The following is a 23581-nucleotide window of genomic DNA, read 5'->3' as shown; positions in this document are numbered from 1 at the left end:
TATTTTAGCTTGAGCTCAGAAAGCTTGTTTAATATACGTACTTCCACTTGACTAAAAACTTGTTTAATATACTTCCACTTGACTTGGGAGCCATACGTTCATTCATTAGTTGGAATGTACGTTCCAAACAAAATACTTTTATGTGATTGGGAACTATCGTCAGATTTAAAAAACGATAAGTATTTATACAATGAAAAACTATTGTTGTTATTTCTTAAACTATGTTATGAATACAAATAATTGCAAAAAAGGAGAAAACGTTGCTTAATTTGACCATATATGCTATATATGTATATTAAGCCAGGTATAAATAAATACAAAAAAAGGTCAATTTTCAAAGTGTTTTCTAACCGCTTAGTTTTTCATCAACTCCAGTCATGCAAAAATTTAACTACGTGCTCAAAATAATTACAAAAACATTTCTCACCACCCAGCCTGGATTATTGTCACATTATTACAGTTTGTGGTGAAGCCAACTGTTTATAAATGCGTCAAGAATTCAACAAGTTAAGACTATTTTAGTAACAAAAAGAAACAACAACCTCGTCTTACGCCTGGACCTCGGGCCTGTTAGTGAAGCTTTCAAGATGGCCGCCAGTTACTTTCGCCGCTACTTTCGCTTTTGGGCATCTAGCCTTGAAATAGGTTATCTGTTGTTTTGACTCTCGCGTTTGCCGTCTTTTTTTTTTTTTACACGAGTCACGTGACCCCGTCAGCTGACTATGCAAACAGGGTCGTAGTGTTGCGTCCTGCTTCCCTTTAACACTCACCTTATATCCAGTGAGTCAGGCGACATGGACCACCGTCGCGTAGAGCGGGTGGGCCTTCTGTCCCCCCTGGAGGAGTCGAGCGCCGAGATTAGCCGGGACAGCGGCATCGTGTCGCAAAGCGCTAGCAGCCTGTCGATGGTTAGCGACATCCTCAGCAGTGGCACCGTGTCGCAGAGCCCCAGCTTCGGCGCGGCGCCTAACGTCGTCGCGTCGCCCAGTCCAAGCCTTCACGAGGCGGCCGCAGCGGCGTCCCAACACGGCCCCGAAAGACACGACGACGACCTCGTCCAAACCGCCATTGCGTACTCTTCCTACGTGAGAGCCACAGCAGGAGAAGAGGTGAACATTTGATGAAAACAATCTCACCTGGTTCGCTTTAAAAGTGACTATAAACCGTAGTTCTTCGCTTTACTTTTGTTTAAACACGCGTTTCTTAGTTTTTAACTTACTCAATTCGCAAGACTTTCGAAGACGACGCCACTTGAATGACGGTGACGTCGTTCATCACCTGAATTCGTTTCAATTTAATTGGCACATTTGGCGGCCACTTGTTGTTAGGCAGAATACGACCACTTCCGCATAGTTACAAGAGGCCCTATGTGTCAGTCAGATTTGGGGACAACTACTACAAATAACTTAAATTCTGGAATTTGGAGGTACTTTTTAGCTGATTTTATTCACACACGTGTTAGTTTTGCCACTCTATCAATTCCAAAACATAAAGGAAACACTATGTCAAACCTCAATGTTAATTGAACGCGTGTGATAGCGCGTGTAAAAATTGAAGACAAATGTGTGCTTTGTGTGTGGGTCTTTTTTTGCATCAAAAATTTAAGTTTAATTCATTCTATTTTAATATAAGTTTAATTCATTCTATTTTAATTTGAGCTCATTTGTTTACTATTCTTCGCTTTGTGTGTGGGTCTTTTTTTGCATCAACAATTCAAGTTTAATTCATTCTATTTGAATTTGAACTCATTTGTTTACTATTCTTCTTCCAGATTATGTGCCTGGAGAAAAGCCTGGAGGAAATGTTGACCAGAGTTGACGAATTTGTCGGCATGCTGGATATGGTAAGGAAGAGGGCGATCCGATGTTACAGACGTGCATTGTTTGCCTGTTTTGTTTCCGACTGCAGATTCGTAGCGAAACGTCGCAGATCGTGAGCGAAAACCTGCCTCAAATTCAGCAAAAGTCAACAGAAATGAGACAACTGTACAGACGTATCGATAAGTTGGAGGTAAGCCACATAATGAAATTAGTGATGGTCTTTTTTGAGTTTGAGATAATCCAAGCTTCAGGCTGAAATACTACGTTTAGTTTGTTACGATAAATCTATTCCAAGTTGAATGTTCTAGCATTGACACATTTAAAGGGCTTCGTCAAAATGGTGGGAGCTAACGTTAGCGCCATGGAGGAGCAGTTGGTCCATGCTGAGGGAGAAGTGTCCACGCTCCCGGGTGCCTTCAAGAAGATTTTCCGCACAATGAGCGTTCCAGGCTTCTTAAATGTGAGCCTTGTTTTTAGGAACTTTGTGAAGATAAAGAACTGAACTCAAAACTTTCCTTTTTCCTCATATAGAAACCCAACAGTCCACGAAAAACAGCACAACATCCGCACCATCAAGAGATCCCCCGAGTGTTCCGCACAGACGATTACATCGTCACAACGCAGCCGGCTGAAAATTCATAAAGACGACGCTAATTTCCTCAGCCAATCAATAGCTGCGTCTCTTTCTCTCTCTTAGCAACAACTCAATAGAGGCACGTGAAGTGACACTGAACTGTAGCAAAAAAAAAGTGAGTTTATTGTTTAAAAAGTGCCTCAAGAGTATTCTTTTCTGCTGGTTGTTAGCTTTGTACAAGTCTGATGCATCTTCCAAGACAATGTTTTTTTTTGTAAAGTTTGTCAAAATGTCTGCATGATGTCCTAAATTGATTTCTAATCAGTCTAATTCAATCACCACAAGCAATATGGACCTCAAGTGTTACATGTCTTCCATTTTAAAGATGCCAATTGTATTTCTAGCTTCTTGTTTCTTATTGGCTGCGTGTTTGTCCTTTTGAAAAAGCACATTGACTTTATCTTAAGTTTGGCGGAATAGTGAAACTGTGCCTGAGCAAGTGGACCTGGTGATGTGACGTCAGCACTGTTGTTTATCAGGATGATTGCTAGAGTAAGATGTTGCGACTTTATTTTGAGCACACTTTGAGAGTAAATATTAAAGGTTTTTTATATACATAATGTGCTGTGTTTGTCTCTTTGTCTCTCGCCAATCAGGTTTGTGCAGAACATACATACCACAGCGTTATTAAAACTTTAAAAATATCATATTAAACACCATACTAGTATCTAGTTTTGTAGTAATAGACTGAAAAAAATGTTAAAGTGAAATGCATCTTGGGATACGTAGTGTACGGTTAAGTATGTTTATGTGGAGGTTGTATTTTAATATTGGGCTTTGTTGAAAATATGGTGGTTCTTAGTGTTAAAAATAAAAACATTGGCAATTTCTGCGGTCTAAAACAAAATTATTATTCAGAAATCGAGTATTTTATTTAAAACTTTAAACATTCACATTAAACACCTTACTAGTATCTAATTTTGTAGTAAAAGACCCAAAAATAAAAATGTTAAAGTGAAATGCATCTTGGGATACGTAGTGTACGGGTAAAATATGTTTATGTTGAAGTAGTATTTTAATATTGGGCTTTTTTGAAAATATGGTGGTTCTTAGTGTTAAAGATAAAAACATGGGCAATTTCTGCTGTCCAAAACAAAAAGACGGCGGCCAATTAAAACCTTTGAAGCATCTATGAACTAGGTTAAGGCCAATCAGAATGCATTAAGAAACGAACAACATGAGCGTCAGCTCATTTCGCATTCCTATTGGTCGGAGTGTGTGTGTGACGTCATGGGTTGAGAGGTCAACGGGAGCCCTCCATTGCATTGGTCGTGCTCGCGTCATTTCAATGCAAATTCGGTTATAAACTTAACTGACTCGAAACTTGTGAGTACGACATTATCTCCTTAAAAGTAACCGTTTTATCGGGCTTCATTTGATTTATTCCAGAGGTTTAATGCTTACGATAGCTTGGAACGTAATGGGGAAACGTCCAATGTAAGCTAACTACAGGCATGGGTTAGCATCTACAGCTAAGAGTTTGGGCTTGTTTTTAGCACCGCCTAATGCCAGTGATAGCTTGGATTTCTAAAATGGATTTGCGGGGACCAGATTAGGCACAACGATAACTTCAACTACCCAGCAAACCTTAGTAACGCTTATCCTCACGACTGGAAACTATACTAGTAAATGGGCAATTCCAGCAGAAGTTTCCGTAGACTCCTATTCTGTGATAAAACAGCCACATGCAACCTCTACGTCAATAATCCCTAACACTGTAATATTGTCTTATTTTCTTTCCTCCATTTTCTAAATGTTAGGTCAGTCATGCAGGGCTGTGACAATGACTTGTGTCAAAAAATCGGTGAAGGTTTTGTGCAGTGGTACTACAACCAGTTTGATAACACCAACAGGATGGAACTGGTTAACCTTTATGTGAGTTTGCTTCATTCATATTTCTTGTCATTGGCTAGCAACATAATCCTTTTTCCATTTCCTAGGCAGAAGGTGCTACTCTGACATGGGAAGGAATGGTTTTTCATGGCAGACAAGCCATCGCTGGCAAACTGACTGTAAGTATTGTTCACTATGATTAACGTCAATCTACTATTTTTTTCATTGTTGTTTTGACCTTTTCAGGGCATGCCGTTCCAGCAAATTAAGCATATAATTACAGACCAAGATGTTCAGCCCACTGTAGACAACAGCATCCTTATCATGGTGTTTGGGCAGTTAAAGGTGAGTTGTATACAAAAACATACCTGTCAACCTCTGCCGATAACTGCCCTTATAAATGATTATGATTCCCCTTACAAACCCCCAAAAAACCTTACAAACACCGTACGGTGTTTGTAAGGTTTTTGGGGGGGTTGTAAGGGGAATCATAATCATTTATAAGGGCAGTTATCGACAGAGGTTGACAGGTATGCAAAAAAATCCCTTAAAATTGAATGAAGACTAGGTTTAGTTTTCCTCACGCATTGGCTTGTTTTTCCCGACAGACCGACAACGATCCGCCGATGGCCTTTCACCAAGTGTTCATGCTGAAGGCACAGAATTGCAACTGGGTGTGCACCAATGACGTCTTCCGTCTGGGTATACACAACATACCCGTGGAATCCTAGTGGATTTAGAAGTCTTCCTTCAACATTTTCCTTCGCGTGTCCTCCTTGCGTGTCATGTCGTAGTTTCCCTTAAGAGTTCTAACAAAAAAATAAAACCTTTTTTCAGACTATTCAAGTTTTTTTAATTTGTTGGTGTTTGAAGCAAGGCTTCCTTAAAATAAAATATGGCAGCAATGGGATGTTTGTTCATAAAAGCTTTAATTACACTTGACGAATAACCCAACATTTATTCATTCATTTTATTCTCACGAGGGTCGTGGGTGGTGCTGGAGCCTATCTGAGGTAGGGGGCACCCACCCAATTGCAGGGCAAAAGGAAACAAATGACCAATCACTTGTAGCTAGGGACAATTTAAACTAGCATGGGTGTTTGTTTCTACATTGTGGGAGGAAATCGAAGCACCTGCAGAAAACCCACGCAACCCTGGGGCCAACATGCAAACACAGTGAGGACTAACCTGGGATCGAACTCAGAATTATGAGGCTGACGTGTTAACCATAACCCAAAATATAAAACTAAAAATAAAAGAAAGTTAAGCCAATCATTTCCAGTCAAATAAAAATGAATGAAAACTAGTCAAATTATAAACTAATCGAATTAGAGGGAGGAAAACTAACACCACAATCAATGAAAATGTTAAGATACTTTGACTTTTGGAAAAGCTAATTAAGTTTTTGCTTGAAATGATAATTCGATTACAACAACATCTTTTAGCGTTAAGGGAGAAAGATCCTTGTTTTGCGTCGGTCTTCAATCCATGAGGGACGTCGGTGTCATTTGTAAAACATGCCACTAGAGGGCGACATTCGCGAATTACTCGTCTCCAAATTCGTCCCTTTAAATGGCTTGACAACAACAACAAAACTTGAATAAACTCCGTCAGCGACTCCAGACGGATGCAATGACACCAACACCGGAGAGAAGGTGTGAAGACATGGACCGAGTGAGTGACGACCTTCGTGGTGAAACGGTAAGAAGACCAATGCCATTCCCAAGTCATTCGCAGCAATGGATGCTAACGTTAGCTCGCAAGCTGCTTACCGAAAGGCAAATGCCACCAAATTTCGTTTAAATCTTAATAAAATATAATTAAGCGTCAACACAAATGTCTGCATTTGCGCTTCAGGTTAACCGAATTTGATCTATTTATTCTATTTATTTTATTTTTGGGATGGGTGTCTACTGCGCAGGCGCAGTTGACGGTAATTTCGTAACAAGAAAGGTGAAAATACTTTTTTATTATTATTTTATTAGCCAACAAAATAACGTTACAACAAAATTAATGATTTTTTTTGTTTTAAATTTTTGGATAAAAATATTTAAACCCTCTAGAAGTTAAATACCTTTTGTAATTTACTTCTTTTATCCCTAGAATGACTTAAAAGAAAAATCCCCGGACCCCCAGGAGGAAGAACCTCTACTAAAGGAGAACCCCCGACGCTTTGTCATCTTCCCCATCCAGTACCCCGAAGTTTGGAAGATGTACAAGCAGGCTCAGGCGTCCTTCTGGACGGTGGAAGAGGTCTGCTTTCTTTTTTTCCTAATTTTCATCCCAGATCTCCTTAACTAAACCACTATGGATCTTTCAGGTGGATCTGTCCAAAGACCTGCCCCACTGGGACCGACTCAAACCGGAGGAAAGGCACTTTATCTCGCACGTTTTGGCCTTCTTTGCGGCCAGCGATGGCATCGTCAACGAGAACCTGGTAAATAAATTATATATATATATATATATATATATATATATATATATATATATATATATATATATATATATATATAATACAATACATATATATATTATTTTTATTTAATTTTTATTTATTTATGTTTTTATTTTTTTATCTCTAATATTTTTTATATAGCATTTATTTGCAATCTTATTGTGCTCTTCACAACTGACATTCAACCAAAAAAATCAGATTTCTTATTTATATATGTATAAATCTATATATACACACATATTTTTTTAATTTTGTATTTTAAAAAAAATATATATATATATAATTTGTTTGCAATCTTATTGTACTCTTCACAACTGACATTCAACCAAAAAAAACCTGATTTCTTATTTTATTTCCTCTTTTGTTGAAAACAATGTAGTACTAAGTTCCCCTTTACAGCCTATAATGGGATAGCTTTACTCAAATTGAAAAAAAAATTGTAATGTGCTGTTTTAGCAAATATAGGAGATTTAAAGTCGCAAAATATATAGAGAAGTGAGGAAATATTAACTACAGTCCCTGTAAAGTAAAGAATATACTGCATTTGTGTTTTGGGGCAGGTGCAGAGGTTCTGTACGGAGGTTCAGGTCCCTGAGGTGCGCGCCTTCTACAGCTTCCAGATCCTGATAGAAACGGTGCACTCTGAGATGTACAGCATGCTCATCAACACTTACATACGGGACCTCAAGGAAAGGTCCGTTACCCTCCTAACCCTAATATGCTATGCTACCTTGCTACAAGTCCCGTGACATATGCGTACGGTGTTTGGAAGGTTTTTGGGGGGTTTGTAAGGGGAATCATAATCATTTATAAGGGCAGTTATCGGCAGAGGTTGACAGGTATGCATATGCATTATCACTTCATTTACTGAGCAGATACACCAAAAACCGGTAAGACCGGAAAAGGGAAGTCAGGACCGATTTGGGTATGACTATTACTACTGTTTACAGTACATTTGAATTGTTGTTTTTGTTGAGGGCACCTGTTCATAACACTTTCACCGACTGTTTGGGGGGGGGGGGGGGGGGGGGTCTGCAGCTGGGGCAACTATCTTAACTGTCATATTCACATCAGACGATATGTTTTGTTTTTTTTGTGCGTTCTATCAATTGATGGTAAGTATAAGTGGAGTGTATTTTGACGTTTATTTCAATGGTTTCCTGCCTGTTTGGTTTTAGGGACTTTCTCTTCAACGCCATTCAAACGATGCCGTGCGTGAGACGCAAGGCCGACTGGGCGCGCCAGTGGATAAATGACACACAAGCTTCGTTTGGTGAGGATCAACTCGTTAGTTAACAGTTAATGCGAAGTGCGTCCAATCCATTTTGACTGGGAGGGGCGAATGAATGAAAGTCTATTGCCATTCATGGCAGCGAATGAGTCAATCAATAGTAAATATTCTCTAAATATTCTTATTCATCTTCTTCTTTTATATATGCTATTTTTTAATATATTCTCTCAACTTAAGAAAACAATGTATCATATATTTTGTCCAAAGTCTGATTGGCTCCAGCACCCCGCGACCCTCACAAACCTAAGCTGTGTCGTAAAGCAAAAAAAGGAATATACATAAATAATAAAAAATAAAAAGGATGGAAAACTGTAAATATTCTCTTTTTTTCTCTCCATTTCAAATGCTTATATGTTTAATTTTTGTTTAATTAAAAATGGAAAGTAGTAACATTAAAATTAAAATTGCTGGGATATCATCACCATCAGTGGATTTGATATATGGCTATTTATTTTCCTTCAGTTAAGTATTTTCTTTTGAAACTAAAGATTTGAAAAAAAATGCAGGAAAAAAACCTATAAAGCACGCTAAAAACATTTTTTTTTCAGGCGAGCGAATGGTGGCCTTCGCCGCCGTGGAGGGCATCTTCTTCTCCGGCTCCTTCGCCGCTATCTACTGGTTGAAGAAAAGAGGCCTCATGCCCGGCCTCACTTACTCCAACGAGCTCATCAGCCGCGACGAGGTATACTCGCAAAATTAGAGTCGGTAGCTAGCACGCCAGCTAACGCCACTTTCTTCTTCTTCAGGGACTGCACTGCAACTTTGCCTGTTTGCTGTACAGCTTCCTAGTAAAGAAGCCGTCCGAGGACAGGGTGAAGGACATCATCACCAAAGCCGTCACCATCGAGCAGGTCGGACAGTCTTTTCCACGTGGCCCACTTTGCGAAACCCAAGAATAATCCGTAATAACCCAAGAATAATCCGTAATAATACCGTGTGTTGACAAATCAGGAGTTTCTGTCCGAGGCCTTGCCGGTGGAGTTGATAGGAATCAACTCTACGTTAATGAAGCAGTACATCCAGTTCGTGGCGGACCGCCTCCTAGTGGACTTGGGTCTAGCCAAGGTAATCCCGTCACTTATTAATGACATGATCTGTTTGAATTGTCTTTTTTAAACGTTATTCTACGGAAGGTTTACTCGTCCGAGAACCCCTTTGACTTCATGGAGTCCATTTCGCTGGAGGGGAAGACCAATTTCTTCGAGAAGCGTGTGGGCGAGTACCAGCGATTCGGAGTCATGTCCAACATGATGGACTGCGAGTTCACTCTGGACGCTGACTTTTGAAAGTTTTTATATTGGTATTAATTTATTTGGGAGAAGCCAAGGCTCGTCGATAACACACATCAGCATCTTGTAGTCTACAGTACAAATTTATGGACAATATTGACAGCATATTGGTAAAACAGTTAAAAATATGCAAGCATTTTCAAATGTTAGCTAGTCATGTAATGAGAAGATTTGCAAATCTTTTTTAAAAATGCATTTTATGAGCTTTTGTGACGTTTGTGTGTTTTTTCCCCTGATATGAAAGCTCCAGCACCCCCCGCGAGCCTTGATGCTAAGCGGTTGAGAAAATGAAGAATGCAAAATAAAATGCGTTATAAAATCCGTTTCTAGTTGTTCATTTATATACTCCGGTGCAATTGACGGCGGTAATCAGTCATTCAATTGGCGTTAAGACCACTGAAGAAGAAAAAGAAGGAAGCAAACACTTTGCGTTAGCATGCGGTTGCTAATGGCTAGCAGCTAATTGGCTAGCGTCCTAGCCGCTCCGGTGTTCCGCTTCATTCGAAAGCCACCATGGCCGGAGATTGGCGACAGTGGCGAGGCTTTGCGTTGGAGAAAGCCGAGCTCCTCGGCGGCCGCCTTAAAGACCTGATGTCCTCGGGCCAAGCGTTCGTCCGAAGCCGCCTGGGCTGGGACCTCGGTCTGGATCCCGAGCTCTACCCGACCTGGCTTGTGCTGACGACGGCCGCTTTGGGTGCGCTGCTCGTGCTCGCCGCCTTCTGGGCCGCCTTCTGCGGCGGAGGGAATGACCGCAGGAGGAAGCGGAGCGTCCCGCAGCCGCAGCCGCAGCCCCAGACGCCGCCGCCGCCGGGCAGCATCCGTACCGGACAACTCGCTGCCAAAACACCGTTAAACAAGAGTGCAAAACCGGAGGAAACGAAGAGAAAAAACGTCAAGAAAGCGGGAGACAAGGTTTGTTGTCTTCCTTGTTTACCAGTAGCCGTCGGCTAGTTCGTGTAGCCGGCTTGATTTAAATTGCTCGATTTGCAACAATAACGAGGGCGCCATTTTGTCATATTTCTATCGATGTTGAAGTAATGACATGTGACCGAGCTCATTTCAAAGATCTGAAATCCCCCTAATTCCCAAATCCTCTTTTTATATCATCCCCAAAATAATTTTGATGACAAAATGTGTATGATTGTTGAATGCATTGAAGTGAGTAATAATAGTTTTACCATATAGTTAAAAAGCCCTGCCAACGATCACCTCAATTCTTAAATTTGCACTTTATTCTTTTGAAATGTCATATGATTGCCACATTTGAACAGAAACCTCAGCCTAACGGACAACCTGCTTCCGCCGTGGTCGTGCAACAGGAAGTCAAAGTCCCCAAGGTGCTCCCTAGACCGCCACCCGTCAAAACCCGGAAGGTAGGTTCTCCGTTTTCTCTTTGGTGTTGGCGACCGGATTCACGCCTAAATTTGCCTTCTTGTGGACAGGCGACCAAACCCCAAGAACCGTTGCCGGTGCAGGTAAAGAAAGACAAGAAAAGAAAAGCCAATGTCAAAGCGGCGGCGGCGGCGGTCATCACGCTTGATGGGAAAGAATCTGACGAAGGTAAGAATTGCCAACTTGGTTCCAATATCTTAAAGCCAGGATGAACTCATTCTGAACTGATTTCTTGACCAAAAACTCAATTTTCTGGCCTTCAGGCGCGTGGGAGACTAAAGTGAGTAACCGCGAGAAGAAACAGCAGCGACGGAAGGACAAGGGTCCCGAGACCCTCGCTGTGCCAGAAGATGCAAACGCTGCCAAGAGCCATGTGAAGAAGAAAAGCACAGGGGCTCATGGTACGTTACCAACGTTATACTCATGCACAACGCTAGATGGCGACAGGTAGCCCTAAAGCAAATCATCAACACTTTGATGGTTAATGCAGTCCTTGCAATTTTGTTGCTTTATCACAGTTTTATCACATCTAAAAAAACAAAAGCCATTTATTTACAACTGTGAATGCATTTTAGTTTATATATTTAAATGTTCAGCTATTAAGATGTGATGGACATTTTTTTTGCATGATTTAAATGAGGCAAAATAACATGCTTTTTTTCTCGAATATGTTGTTATAATATTTTGTTGCAGAAGTACTGTTGTTATTTTCTGTTCAAAAAGTCTCTTTTCAAACTTGAGTCTTAAAAAATGGGTGGGGTCGTCTTCTATTCGGGTCAATATGGTGTCATTGGTAGTGAAAGAGTTAAATAGTGTTGAAATCAATGGAGGCAACTGTAAAATATAACGTATGTGAATATTATTTGTGTGTATTTGCATTTGAATTTGTGTAAGTCCATTTTGGTACCTCCTCATTTTAGAGTCCCAACCCTCAAGATCAGTCGTCAAAGCGCCGCCCGCCGCCCGGGGAGGCGAGGGCGGCGACGGCCGGCGCGACTTTTCCGGCAAAACCCCGACTTCCGCCGAGACGGTCAAGTGGGGTTCCCTCCACCGCGGCCCAGGAGAACCCCGTAGCCAGGAATCGGAAAGGGGCTCCCGGACCTGGCTGGCTAACGGCAACTCCGACCCGGATGCGGTGTCGTACTCGGCGCTGCGAGCCAACCCGGCAGGTAAGTCGGATGGGTGATTGACACGGCGTGGCGTTTCAACGCCGCCAACCCGTCCGCTGGTCTCCTTCAGAACTCGCGGAGCCGCAGTGGACGGGTCAAGGCGATGGCCAATGTGGAGCTTCGAGTGAGTGCACGCCATCTGAACACCGCTAAGTTTGTCTTACGGCGCTAATTGAAAGAATGCCTCTTCGCCACAGACGGCGTGGACCTCGGCTCCGATTGGAGCGCCCCCGCCGAACACTGGGGCAACTACGAGGGACCCCCATTGACGACTCAACCGATGGAGAGGCCCCCCGCCGCTAAGGTCAGTCCATAAATGGAGTCGAATGAGGCCAAAAAACACTAAAAGTTGTTTTTCTGATGTGTCACGGTGAGGAAAAATATAAATAAAAAAGCCAGTATTTCCAGGAAGTGGTTGAGCTATTTCATTAGTGCCCTGAATGTTTCAGCCAATCAAATGTGAGTATCCCAAGTAGGCCAACCTTGGTCAAGACGCCATTTATAGTCATTATACGGCCAGATATTGAACATGTCTAGTATGTGTCGTGCTCATTAGTGAAGTAAATGACTATCATTTGAAAACATTGACTGCCATTGAATTAAAAATGACATTGTAGGTGGCGTCTGTCGAGAAAGATGAACAGGATCCAGCAGGGGGCGCTGCAATTTCCAAGAAGAAGAGGAAAAAGAAAAAGAAGAATGAAGAGGAAGCATCTGAGGTAAGACAGGTTTTTTTTTAAAAACTATGTCCATCAAAAATGTGCTACTGTCTCTTTAAATGGACTTTTGTCCATTAATAGGTAGTAAACCCGGCACCCAAATTGCAAGACGTTCCGACTGTCGCCGCTCAAAAATCCAGCACATCATCGTCTCGGCGTAAGTGCTCTGTTTTTTTTCAAATTCGCAAACAGGTGCGCTGAAGTCAAGCAACCAATTTGTGTTTTCTAGAACAACCCGAGCAGAACGCGGCAAAGAAAGAGAAGAAAAAAGTCAAAAAGGAAACTTAAAAAGTTGCCCCTTAGGTTTTTTTTTTTTTTTTTTTTAACCAAACGTTTGATGTATTGAATACGTCGTTAAGCAATAACGAGAAGCTTCTCTTGACTTTTTCAAAAGACAAAGGCGATAATCGACGATCGTCAGTGATGTCAAATGCGTTGAGGAGGGGGTCCTATGGACTTAGGTCTTTTTTGCACTATTTTTTGCGCCGCAGTGGACTTTTAAATGTTTTTTTTTTTAATCAGAGGACTTTTTTTGCACTTGATTGGAGTGAATGAAAAAATACTGTAATGTCTTTTTGGTGAGTTGTAATGAAAGGACAATGTGTTATGACAACGAGGGATTATTTAACATAAAAATCGATACAAAAGTTGCCAGGGAAATTTTATAAAAATACAATTTCGACCATGATTATGGATGTATATTTCCAAATCATTCAAAAAAATTATAAATATTCCAATGTAAACTCAAGGAATGCCACATTGTATAATGTTTTGGTGCTTTCCATTGCTTTAGTCTTCATTTTAAAACTCCTTGTGATGGAATTTATTTCAATTTGAGTTAAATATGAATGAAAATGATCGGTAAGAACGTTTTGGATGAACCTGAGCTAGTTGTACTCAAAAGTACTTTTTAAGGTGGAGAATGTGTGAGTAGCTTTCATTTAAAAACACAACTGCAGGAATTTTATTCCGTTGCCTTAACTTGTTTTTAATTGTAGATATAAACTCGCATCAGTGCCAGATTTTGGGCACGTGCCATCCAATTGTACGTTTTAACATTATCTAAGTCTTGCATGACTTTGACAAATAGGAACAGTAAAATGTCATTGGTCTATTGTGTTAATGTTTTTTTTTTTCAAAAAAAAACAGTCACTTGTATCATTAAAAAGAACAAAAATAAATGTTAAGGACCATGTTTTTTGGGGCAGAATTGTCCATTTGTGTTTTTCTTGTCTGGAAGTAAAGAGTAGGCTATTTGTACGTAAAACCTTTTGGTTTATAAGCTGGCTACAAAGATAGTCAAAAGTGTCCCTCACCTTTTATGATGATGATGATGATGATGATGATGATGAGGATGAGGATGAGGATGATGATGAGGATGAGGATGGACTGAGACGTCTTCTGCAATAAGGACAAATGTGGAAGCTCGCCTTGAAATGAAAATAGTTTAAAAAAATACATTCATGTTTGAGTGAATTTTATTATTATTATTATTTTTAACCCGTAGAAGTCAAGTGGTCACTACAGTGGAAGGCTATTATAAAAGTGAACTTTCAAAATAAAACCCCTTCACTATTTGCAATGATTATTTTATTTCATGATTAATCATGAGTGTATTTAGCGACAGAAAATAACCACTGAACACAAAGTCACCCAGATAAATGAGATAAAATCTACAATGACTTTTGGGTTCTTTATAAGCAAATTAGTAAGCTTTTATTTGCCTTTGAAAGGCCATCTTTTCTTTTCATGTTTCATATTTACGATACACACATTGCGAATAGATGAATAATTTGCGTGTGTGATGAAAGGAGTGGGGGGTCTCGTATCGGTTCAGAAAATGTCAGGGCGTCGATAAGCAAAGTGCAACACTACGTCGTCTCCTGATTGGTTGCCGGGTGTCCGCGCAAAGAATAGCTCAAAGGTTGCCGAGTTTTTTAATTGGAACGTTCGGGTTTCGTCATTAGTGGGCAATATGTAACATGTTATGTGCTTTTAAAGTGTTGAAAGAAAAGGGAAAGTTTGTGAGAACATTTTGTAAAGTCTAGTACAGTTGTGTGTGGAATTTTCTGTATGTTGGAATCATGTTATAAAATGTTGTTAACTTTAGGAAAGGGTACTAAAATCTTGTAAAACAAAGTCATTGTATTGCTAATGACAATGAGGATTTATGACTGAGTGACTTTAGTTTTATCTTCTCAGTCTATTTGTCTAAAGCACAGGTGTCAAAGTGGCGGCCCGGGGGCCAAATCTGGCCCGCCGCATCATTTTGTGTGGCCCGGGAAAGTAAATCATGAGTGCCGACTTTCTGTTTTAGGATCAAATTAAAATGAAGAGTATAGATGTGTATTTAATTTCCTGATTTTCCCCCTTTTAAATCAATAAATGTAATTTTTTAATCCATTTTTTCTGTGTTCTTAGTTCAAAAATCATTTTGTAAAATCTAAAAATATATTTAAAAAAAGCTAAAATAAACATTGTTTTAGATCTATAAAAAACTGAATATCCAGGGCTTTTAAAACATCTATAAAAAAAAAATCTAAATATTATATCTAAAATGGTCCGGCCCACGTGAAATCAAGTTGACGTTAAAGCGGCCCGCGAACCAACCACCCCTAGTCTAAAGTGTTGTGAAATATTGTAAGTTATTCATGTAACATGTTCTGTAAAGGTTTGCAAAATTTCTTAAGTATCGTGAAGGGTTGTAAAATGAGATGACATGTCAAAGTTCTGGTTTGTGTTGTAAAATGTTGTCAAATTTGGAACGAACGTGCCATTGTTTAGTATAATATAGCTGTGTCAAATCGTAAATTTGTGTTACAATTGGTTGCAAAATGCCGTTGTGTGTTGTAAACTTTTAATGAGTGTCATAAAGTCATGTAAAATTAAGTCAATGACAATGTGGAGATGTAAAATATCATAAGTTGGAATGGAGTATGTTAGGTTTTGTGATGTGCGTTAAAAGTTAGCGATGTTTGTTCTGCAAAATAATGTCAGCTATCGCATTGTTGTAGAATTTGTTGTCAAACTGTATTGGGGTGGCGCCAGCCACGTAGTTAGTAGCAGCGCAGGAAGAAGGTGTTGCAGGCCGTTCCTCGCAGGCAGTCGCACAATCGGCCGATACGGGGTCCGTGCTTCATGGCGCAGCGCTCACCCACGTCGCACTGACATACACAAAAAGCAGCGGCGTTAGCATTCAAGCTAATGCAAAGGAGCCAAGAGCGGGTTTCTCACCCTGGGGATGACGCTGGCCTTCTTCTCCACCGACAGGCCGCTTCGACTTTCCGCTTCGTCCAGGAAGTCCTGAAGCGCCTCGGCCTGCGTACCGATCGGAGGGAGAAAGACGTCAGCGAGACTTAACGATCGCTCGCCACTCTAGCGGGCGACTAATGAGCTAAACTATCGTGAGGTTCTCCATCGATTGAAGTGAAATAAAGCTTGACCGACCAGCTCGTCGTCGGCGAGTTGGGTGAGGTTGTCGTCATCCGGCGTGGCCGACCTTTGACCCCGGCAGAGGCTGAGGGTCAGCAGAGACACGCACGCGTACAGAAAGAGGAATGCTCGAAGACTCTCCATGTCGATGAAAAACCTAACGACCAACAGACGAGATTAATACCTATTCTGCCAAGCATGACTTTTTTTCTTGAAAAACGACATAGTAGAGGAAGCCTTTTTTTCTTAAAAAACGATATTGTATAGTAAGGCTTCTTTTCTTAAATAACAACATAGTATAGTAAGGCTTTTTTTCTTTAAAAAATGACATAGCAAGTAAGGCTAAGAGAGTCGGAGAATAAATCTGACTTCTGATTCTTCACCTTCTAGTTGTTGCTGTGGTCCACTGGCAAAATCATTGGGTCAGAACATGAGGTGGGAATCAGGAGTGAGTTCAATTCCACTCTTTGCAATTCTCAAATTGTTTATTGAGGTAATGAAAAGGATAAATACAACTTCCAATCACTTCATTTCAGAAGACACTGTGGTCCAGTGGCAAGAACAATGGGTTGAAAATTGAAGTTGGACACAAGTTCAAATCTGGAGTGAGTTCAAGTCCACTCTTTGCAAATCTCAAATTGTTTATTGAGGTGATGAAAATGATAAATATAACTTCCAATCATTTCATTTCAGAAGTCACTGTGGTCCAGTGGCAAAGACAATGGGTCAGACAGACCTCAAGTTACTGGATTTGACTGCCATGTGGGAGATGGGGTTCGATTCCCACTCTCATTTGACTAATCACTACACTAGTAGTTCAGTAAATGGGTAATCCTTTTTTCATTCAAATAAAGACTTAGTCATTTTTTTCAGCAAAACAATATTTCCGGTCAGCCTTCGGCTGACCGGAAGACAGTTGGGAGGGGGGGATTCCTGGTGGTGTTCGACAGTCGGCCTTCGGCCGACTGTCGACACCATACAGTCGTTGACTGGCGACACCGGGACGTGAACCCTCGACACCCACGCCGCAGGCAGGTGACTGACCCACTACACCACGAGGCGGCCCGCCTATACATGATTGGAAGTTATATTTATCCTTTTCATTACCTAAATAAACAATTTGAGAATTGCAAAGAGTGGAATTGAACTCACTCCTGATTTGAACTTGAGTCCACCAGAAGTTCTGACCCATTGTCTTTGCCACTGGACCACAGTGACTTCGGAAATGACCTGATTGGAAGTTATATTTATCCTTTTCATTACCTCAATAAACAATTTGAGAATTGCAAAGAGTGGAATTGAACTCACTCCTGATTTGAACTTGAGTCCACCAGAAGTTCTGACCCATTGTCTTTGCCACTGGACCACAGTGACTTCTGAAATGATGTGATTGGAAGTTATATCTATCCTTTTCATTACCTCAATAAACAATTTGAGAATTGCAAAGAGTGGATTTGAACTCAAGTCCACCTGAAGTTCTGACCCATTGTCTTTGCCACTGGACCACAGTGACTTCTGAAAATTTCAGTTTCTAATACATAAATCTCTCTCTCTCTCTCTCTACAGTACTGTACATATTCTCTCCATTTTATTAAATTTTTTTTTTTCAGTACAAACCAATGCGTGTTACTTATACAAGCCTTAAACATACAAATGCACTTATATAAACCTTCAATATACTTATATCAGTCTTAAACATAAATTATAATACAAAATATAGCACTGAATCAACTTACAAATAAATTCAACTTATGAACAATCGCTCGGAACCAATTGCGTTCGTAAGTAGGGGAACGTCTGTATACATATATATATACACATATATACATATATATATATATATACATATATACATATATATATATATATATATATATATATATATATATATATATATATATATACATATACATATATATATATATATATATATATATATATATATATATATATACATACATATATACATACACACATACATATGCATATACACGTATAAAACATTTTTTGACACTTAAAACAATTAACTTTTTATATTTTTATAGAACAAGCAACTGATTCTGGTCATATAATCTTATTTTGGGGGGGAGGGCACTTAAGACCTTTAACCCCTTTTAGAGCCAACTGGATATTTTTCGTCCTTTTAAAGATATTTTATTTATTTTTATAGAACAAATGACTACTATTGGACATCTTTAATTTTTTAAAATATATTTTCTGGGATAGTAAGACCTCTTGACTATTTTAGTCATTTTAAAAAACTTAAATATTGGGAATTATAAAGACATACATTTGTAAATTATGAATACATACTTGTAATAAGATAAAATGGAAAATTTTACATTAAGATTGTCAGTTTTTTGATCATCTTTGCAACCTTACAAGTCAATAAACATGTCTACTAAATACTAGACAGGTTCCCACTCAACACCAGATTACGCACCTGTGTTAAATATTATAATTATATGAAAGCGTGTAGCGCCACCTGTGGAAAAAAAACACGCAAGTGCACGGATCCGATGTGCCAAAAGCTCGGATTCAAACTCAGAAAATGAATCACCCAAATCAACAAACAAGAAGAAAAATGTAAAAGCTCACCTGGTGGTCTGATGGTAACTTTTTCTTCTTCTCTTTCGGTTGTCCTGGTTGTCGTGGCGACAAAGGTGGCGAGGGCTGGCGGCGTCTTGGCTTTTATAGCGACCGCTCCTCTCTCTCCTTTCCTGGCCCGGCCGCTCGCTCGTCATTGGTCACGTCGCGCTGGCGTCACTTCAAAAAGTGCGCCCGGCGTTGATGGATGAAAGCGCCGTTCGCTCAATATTCAACAGGTCGCCGCAAGGTGAGCGGACGCCACGGTCACGGGTCCGGTGGTCGGTTCAAGTGGCGTCTAGTCATCCTTCTGATGAGTTTGACACGAGTGAACGCCCAAATCCATTTTAAGTGGGAAGGTGGCAGTGAACTAACATTGCTCTGTTTGCTGCCAACACTCCCACTTCCAATGGATTGGACATCTAGCACCTAATAGCAGAAACTGAATTTTGCTCTTCCCCTGGCCAAGATGCACCCTCCAACAAATGAGTAGCTGTCCAATGCATTTGAAGTGGGTGTCTGGCAGCAAAGGAACCTTTGTTTGTCCGCTGCCAACCCTCCCGCTTCTAAAAGATTGGACAACTAGCATTTTTTGGCAGAAAATAGGCGTCCAATCCATCAGAAGTGGGAGGGTTGACAGCGAAAATAACGTACGTTCTAATCGATTGGACGTCTCGCACCGTCAGTAGCAGACAGCGAGTAAAAAAATCCAAATTTGTTCCTCCTCTGAACAAGATGAGTTTATCACTCATAGACGTCCAATTCATTAAAAGTGGGAGAGCGGCAGCGATCGAACGAGCGTTCACTGGCGTCAAACTCACATCAGAAGGATGATTTACCGCCACGTGATTGGACGAGTGTCGCCGTCAATGTCCCTGAAAGAGTCTGCCTCTGATTTTCCACAACCGGAGCGGTGACAGCGGCGTCCGCTCACCTTGCGGCGACCTGTTGAATAAAACCTCCGAGTTGGAAGTCGTCAAGACGGCGGCGTTAAAGGTACGGCGAGTGTTGACAAGGACCGCGGTGGGCTTGTTGACAGCCGCCGCCGGCCTTGTGTTTATTTTAGATGATGAAAGTCACCAGAAGACGCTCGTCCAAGTCGCCACGGCGACGCAAAGCACCATGGGAAGGAGATGACCCCCAGGCGAGGGTCACACCCTCGGCAGATTGTCAAAGATGACAAAACGCCTTTTGGACTGAATACATTGAAAAAGGAACATCATTTGTCTTCAAATGACGCACAAATACATACAAATGCAAAACCATCCATGAGTACGCAAATCCACACAAACTTTTGTAAAACTTCACAGGAAAGTAACACACAAAATGATGTCCCGTATTTTCACGACTATAAGGCGCACATAAAAGCACTCGTTATTGACACTGCGGCTAAAAATACGATGCGCCGTGAAAATACGGTATACTCACAAATGCTCAGAAATGGTCACAAAACGACACACTTTTTCATTCACTGCCAATGCGCCCTCATTAAATGAATTGGACGTCTATTAATGATTAAGTCATTAGTGTGAGTGCGAAGAACGATTTTGACTCTTTAACTCATTAACAGCTATTGACGGCAGTAAACGTCCAATCCACTGGAAGTGAGGAGTGCGGTTGGTTTATCCGCTTCAAATGGATTGGACGTCTTCAGGCTGACAAAGCAATTTCCATTCAAAGTCGAAAGACGATTAGACGTATATTATCGCTATTAGCACGTAAGCTTAAATTGATTGAAAAAGTGAAGATGAAGTCATTTTTTATTTGAAGAGCTGAAGTTTAAAACAACCAAAACAATGCTAGTACACATTTCAGAGTCAATGATGTAGTGATTGATAGTAATAAAATTCATAAAAAAGCGACTTGTCTTCATGTGTGTTTTGTGATTGACCTTGATTGAGGGCCGGGTCACGTGTGTATTTCCATGACGACCACCATCATCATCATCGTCGTCATCATCATGATCACCTGCCAGAAGTCAAGCAGAGAAAAAAGTTAGCATGTTAGCATTACAGTTTTAGTTTGAAGTAGACTCCATTGGCTGCCATTGACGGCAATAGACGTCCTTTTCTATCAGCGTCAAGCTCAAATTAAAAAAGAAAAACACACATTCTTAACAATAAGTTTATTACGATTGAACGTCCAATCCATTTGGAGTGCGAGGGTGGCGGCATATTCACGTTTAGCCACGTAGGTCGCGGTGGGTCTTACCGACGGCGCCGAGTTCAACGACACCGCCATGTCGGTGACTCCGCCCCCTCGCGTAGGTGGCGTCCCCGTGGTCACCCACGCTTGGTCTTCATTGTCGTCCTCCTGCGAGTCCAGAAGGTGCGTTCGGTTCTTCAGGAACTCGTCGAGGTCCTCGCTGCTTGTGTTGCCTACAAGCATGCACAAAGAACGCATGAACAGACAGTTTGCATGTGTGTGTGCGTGTGTGTGTGTGTGTGTGTGAGTGTGTGTGTATGGATGAATTTGAAAATCTGCACGTGTTTGTAAATTTGTGGGTGATATTTTCTGACCGTCTTCATACCTGTCAACCTCTGCCGATAACTGCCCTTATAAATGATTATGATTCCCCTTACAAACCCCCCAAAAAACCTTCCAAACACCGTACGACTCGTCGTACGGTGTTTGGAAGGTTTTTGGGGGGGTTTGTAAGGGGAATCATAATCATTTATAAGGGCAGTTATCGGCAGAGGTTGACAGGTATGCGTCTTTGTATTTAAGTGAAGGTGTTCCCATGTGCTGACTCACTGAAGAAGCTGTAGCGAAGTGTTGAGTTCAAGTCATCATATTCATATTCTGGAAATGACGTCACCTCGGCTTGGCACACTAAACGCACACAAACACACACACACATACAGAGTGAATGCAAGGCGCCACGAGTCTCCGTGAACGGACAAGAAAAGATAAGAAGGCTGGAACACAAGTGGGAGTCTGAACATGATGAACTATGGAGAAAACATGCGGGTGAATCATGCAAACTGCCTTTTTTTCCCTCCACACCTGGACATCATCTGTCCGTGTGTCCGATCCCACGATCTTACATATTGACGCGCACATCCCATTCATGCAATGATTGGCGAGTGAAGTTCATGCACCGATAGGAAGCAAAGTCTATCGATCCGATTTAGTGACGGAGGCGTGGCCCACATCATCGGCTGTCAATCACGCACCTCGCCGTCACAGAACGGTCAAGACGAGGACTCGATTTGACAGCCAACCGCAGTCTTCTTCACCCATTCGGATTGGGAGGAGTAAATGAACATTTGCGCAATGACTACCGCACGTCCCAGTCCAAAATGAATTGGACGTCTATTGCCGTCAATGGCCGAAGACATGGAATTACGGCGAGAACTCACCGGCAGTGATGACCACGACGATCGTGAGCGTCGACACGCAAAAGGCCGACATGCCGCATCCACTTGTTGCACGTGTGTGTTTGTGTTAATGCGTGTGAACTACGAAGGAAGAGGAGGGGGCGGGGCTAGGCCACAGTTGGGCGTGGTCTAAGCAAGGCTCGGGGTATCCACAGCTGCGCTTTTCCTTCCAAGGTTGCTGGTTTCTAGCCAAAAAGACGTCCCCGGGAATTGATGTGTCTTCTTTATCTTCTTCTCACAGAAACTTTGCCAACTAGAAAAACTACAAAACTACAGTTAATGCAGCAAAAGGTCCAATTCGGGTGTTTAACAAAAGTTCTTTGTTTGACTAGGGCGCAGCTGGACGCGCAACAATGGAGCGAACACCCACACGCGCAAAAAAAGAGTTCCTGTGGCATTCTTGGTTTTTCCGTTCTCAGGACACCAAAGGAATGGATCGGGATGAATCATTTGATCCTGATGATGTCAGGGGTCAAAGGTCAGGCAGGGATAGGCAGAATGATGGTTAGAAATTTGTGAGTAGTAGTAATAGGCATACTCTTTGTTCTAAATGTACTCCGAAATGAATAAAATAATATATTTGCTCATTGACTGCCATTGATGGCAATAGATGTCCAATTGAATTGCCAGCAAACCCAGTTAAAATGTATTGTGATTAAGCGCATTGTGTATAGTAACAAAGTCAAAAGTAGAATTCATCACTTATTTTAAATGTAATTTCAAATTGATTAAATATGAATCAATATTAAGTTATTGCAAAGTTAAAATAATGAATTGTGTTCTTTTAAGTTAACACAACCATGAATATATAAAAATATTGCGGTATATATTTATATTGTATTATCCTCACACAGGTTGCGGGGGGGGCGCTGGAGCCTATCCCTGTCGACTATGATCATCAGGTGGGGTACCAGCCAATCCTGAATTTTTCAGTGTTCATTCATTTGCTGTCAACCCTCCCACTTAAAGTAAATTGGACATCTATTTCCATCAATGGCAGATGAGTAAAAAGTCCCAAAATGTTGTCCGCTTCCTTTTCTTGGCGTGTATGAATTTGACACGCGTGTCGGAATTTTTTTAATTTAGCATCTGTGAGAAGGCTTCCCTTTCCCAGCATGCCCTGGGCCGAGAAGCCGGAGATGCCAGATGCGCTCTGCCCTGCACTTTGAACCCCCTGCGGAGCGCGCCATTGTCACATGGGATCGCGTCACGTGACCGTCATGTCACTTGTCATATTGTGTGTTCCACTTCCTGTCCAGTTTTGTGTGTTGAAAAGCAACACAATGTGAAGCGCGTGCGTTTTATTGACGTGTTTACAGGATGCGCACTCACACGCGCCACAGGGGAGTTGCAGCTTCTTTTTCCCACGATGCAATTTAAGCAAATCAGAACTTTTGACTACATTGAAGAAAGTCACGAGCTAGCAGTGTTGACATCGATCGCTGTCAATTATCGACAAATTAGTAGCTAGTAAATATTGTTTGATTTATTTAGTAAAATGTTTTGTGTGATCACAACCAATGTTCCCTCTAATTTTTCGTTGGTCTGAGCAGAAAGTCAACCTCCCTGAGCGCACTGAGT

The 23581-nt window shown here is 41.1% G+C and overlaps 6 protein-coding genes across 7 annotated transcripts; 4 read left to right on the top strand and 2 right to left on the bottom strand.

The window, feature by feature from the left end:
- Positions 1–628: 628 nt before the first annotated feature.
- Positions 629–3014, top strand: bloc1s4 (biogenesis of lysosomal organelles complex-1, subunit 4, cappuccino). Its single transcript, XM_077590461.1, has 5 exons — positions 629–1109; positions 1772–1843; positions 1909–2010; positions 2146–2280; positions 2352–3014. Exons 1-5 carry the CDS (start codon positions 795–797, stop codon positions 2460–2462), a joined length of 735 nt encoding a protein of 244 aa, XP_077446587.1. The 5' UTR covers positions 629–794; the 3' UTR covers positions 2463–3014.
- A 618-nt stretch (positions 3015–3632) lies between these two features.
- LOC144067184 (nuclear transport factor 2-like) lies at positions 3633–5128 on the top strand. The gene is made up of 5 exons (XM_077590722.1): positions 3633–3780; positions 4215–4329; positions 4395–4466; positions 4534–4632; positions 4896–5128. Exons 2-5 carry the CDS (start codon positions 4222–4224, stop codon positions 5016–5018), a joined length of 402 nt encoding a protein of 133 aa, XP_077446848.1. The 5' UTR covers positions 3633–3780; positions 4215–4221; the 3' UTR covers positions 5019–5128.
- A 677-nt stretch (positions 5129–5805) lies between these two features.
- Positions 5806–9643, top strand: rrm2b (ribonucleotide reductase M2 b). Of its 2 annotated transcripts, none has more exons than XM_077590647.1 (9): positions 5806–5988; positions 6424–6540; positions 6608–6724; positions 7303–7436; positions 7921–8015; positions 8582–8715; positions 8780–8884; positions 8985–9098; positions 9167–9643. In XM_077590647.1, exons 1-9 carry the CDS (start codon positions 5920–5922, stop codon positions 9317–9319), a joined length of 1038 nt encoding a protein of 345 aa, XP_077446773.1. In that variant the 5' UTR covers positions 5806–5919; the 3' UTR covers positions 9320–9643. The 2 variants fall into 2 exon arrangements, with proteins under 2 accessions (XP_077446773.1, XP_077446772.1); XM_077590646.1 differs by having other exon boundaries at positions 6391–6540.
- Positions 9644–9732: 89 nt separating this feature from the next.
- Positions 9733–13797, top strand: LOC144067134 (uncharacterized). Its single transcript, XM_077590645.1, has 10 exons — positions 9733–10234; positions 10594–10695; positions 10765–10882; positions 10978–11115; positions 11635–11883; positions 11954–12007; positions 12081–12187; positions 12501–12602; positions 12684–12759; positions 12832–13797. The coding sequence occupies exons 1-10, from the start codon at positions 9836–9838 to the stop codon at positions 12888–12890; spliced, it is 1404 nt and encodes a 467-aa protein (XP_077446771.1). The 5' UTR covers positions 9733–9835; the 3' UTR covers positions 12891–13797.
- Positions 13798–14175: 378 nt separating this feature from the next.
- On the bottom strand, positions 14176–19219 carry cart4 (cocaine- and amphetamine-regulated transcript 4). The gene is made up of 4 exons (XM_077590649.1): positions 18633–19219; positions 16050–16191; positions 15837–15920; positions 14176–15766 (listed from the first exon to the last, which is right to left on the bottom strand). The coding sequence occupies exons 1-4, from the start codon at positions 18776–18778 to the stop codon at positions 15659–15661; spliced, it is 480 nt and encodes a 159-aa protein (XP_077446775.1). The 5' UTR covers positions 18779–19219; the 3' UTR covers positions 14176–15658.
- Positions 19220–20362: 1143 nt separating this feature from the next.
- Positions 20363–22714, bottom strand: LOC144067250 (uncharacterized). Its single transcript, XM_077590842.1, has 4 exons — positions 21983–22714; positions 21375–21452; positions 20832–20998; positions 20363–20588 (listed from the first exon to the last, which is right to left on the bottom strand). The coding sequence occupies exons 1-4, from the start codon at positions 22032–22034 to the stop codon at positions 20529–20531; spliced, it is 357 nt and encodes a 118-aa protein (XP_077446968.1). The 5' UTR covers positions 22035–22714; the 3' UTR covers positions 20363–20528.
- Between the last annotated feature and the right edge of the window lie 867 nt (positions 22715–23581).

Source organism: Stigmatopora argus, chromosome 21, assembly GCF_051989625.1.
Source record: "Stigmatopora argus isolate UIUO_Sarg chromosome 21, RoL_Sarg_1.0, whole genome shotgun sequence".
Taxonomy (NCBI): domain Eukaryota; kingdom Metazoa; phylum Chordata; class Actinopteri; order Syngnathiformes; family Syngnathidae; genus Stigmatopora; species Stigmatopora argus.
Note: the sequence above shows the minus strand (reverse complement) of the source record. Positions and strands in the feature narration are given on the sequence as shown.

Bases quoted from the DNA above. Each gene is read 5' to 3' on its own strand.
- bloc1s4 (XM_077590461.1), top strand. From the start codon at position 795: ATGGACCACCGTCGCGTAGAGCGGGTGGGCCTTCTGTCCCCCCTGGAG. The intron at 2,011-2,145 runs GTAAGCCACATA...ACACATTTAAAG, and splicing joins GACGTATCGATAAGTTGGAG to GGCTTCGTCAAAATGGTGGG. The intron at 2,281-2,351 runs GTGAGCCTTGTT...TTCCTCATATAG, and splicing joins GCGTTCCAGGCTTCTTAAAT to AAACCCAACAGTCCACGAAA.
- LOC144067184 (XM_077590722.1), top strand. From the start codon at position 4,222: ATGCAGGGCTGTGACAATGACTTGTGTCAAAAAATCGGTGAAGGTTTT. The intron at 4,330-4,394 runs GTGAGTTTGCTT...TCCATTTCCTAG, and splicing joins TGGAACTGGTTAACCTTTAT to GCAGAAGGTGCTACTCTGAC. The intron at 4,467-4,533 runs GTAAGTATTGTT...TGACCTTTTCAG, and splicing joins CCATCGCTGGCAAACTGACT to GGCATGCCGTTCCAGCAAAT.
- rrm2b (XM_077590646.1), top strand. From the start codon at position 5,920: ATGACACCAACACCGGAGAGAAGGTGTGAAGACATGGACCGAGTGAGT. The intron at 6,541-6,607 runs GTCTGCTTTCTT...TGGATCTTTCAG, and splicing joins CCTTCTGGACGGTGGAAGAG to GTGGATCTGTCCAAAGACCT. The intron at 8,716-8,779 runs GTATACTCGCAA...CTTCTTCTTCAG, and splicing joins AGCTCATCAGCCGCGACGAG to GGACTGCACTGCAACTTTGC.
- LOC144067134 (XM_077590645.1), top strand. From the start codon at position 9,836: ATGGCCGGAGATTGGCGACAGTGGCGAGGCTTTGCGTTGGAGAAAGCC. The intron at 12,008-12,080 runs GTGAGTGCACGC...TCTTCGCCACAG, and splicing joins TGGCCAATGTGGAGCTTCGA to ACGGCGTGGACCTCGGCTCC. The intron at 12,760-12,831 runs GTAAGTGCTCTG...TGTGTTTTCTAG, and splicing joins CAGCACATCATCGTCTCGGC to AACAACCCGAGCAGAACGCG.
- cart4 (XM_077590649.1), bottom strand. From the start codon at position 18,778: ATGACGAGCGAGCGGCCGGGCCAGGAAAGGAGAGAGAGGAGCGGTCGC. The intron at 16,192-18,632 runs GTGAGCTTTTAC...GTTGGTCGTTAG, and splicing joins AGTTACCATCAGACCACCAG to GTTTTTCATCGACATGGAGA. The intron at 15,921-16,049 runs GTCGGTCAAGCT...ATCGGTACGCAG, and splicing joins AACTCGCCGACGACGAGCTG to GCCGAGGCGCTTCAGGACTT.
- LOC144067250 (XM_077590842.1), bottom strand. From the start codon at position 22,034: ATGTCGGCCTTTTGCGTGTCGACGCTCACGATCGTCGTGGTCATCACT. The intron at 21,453-21,982 runs GTGAGTTCTCGC...GTGTGCGTTTAG, and splicing joins CGTCGTGGTCATCACTGCCG to TGTGCCAAGCCGAGGTGACG. The intron at 20,589-20,831 runs GTAAGACCCACC...GACTTCTGGCAG, and splicing joins CGTTGAACTCGGCGCCGTCG to GTGATCATGATGATGACGAC.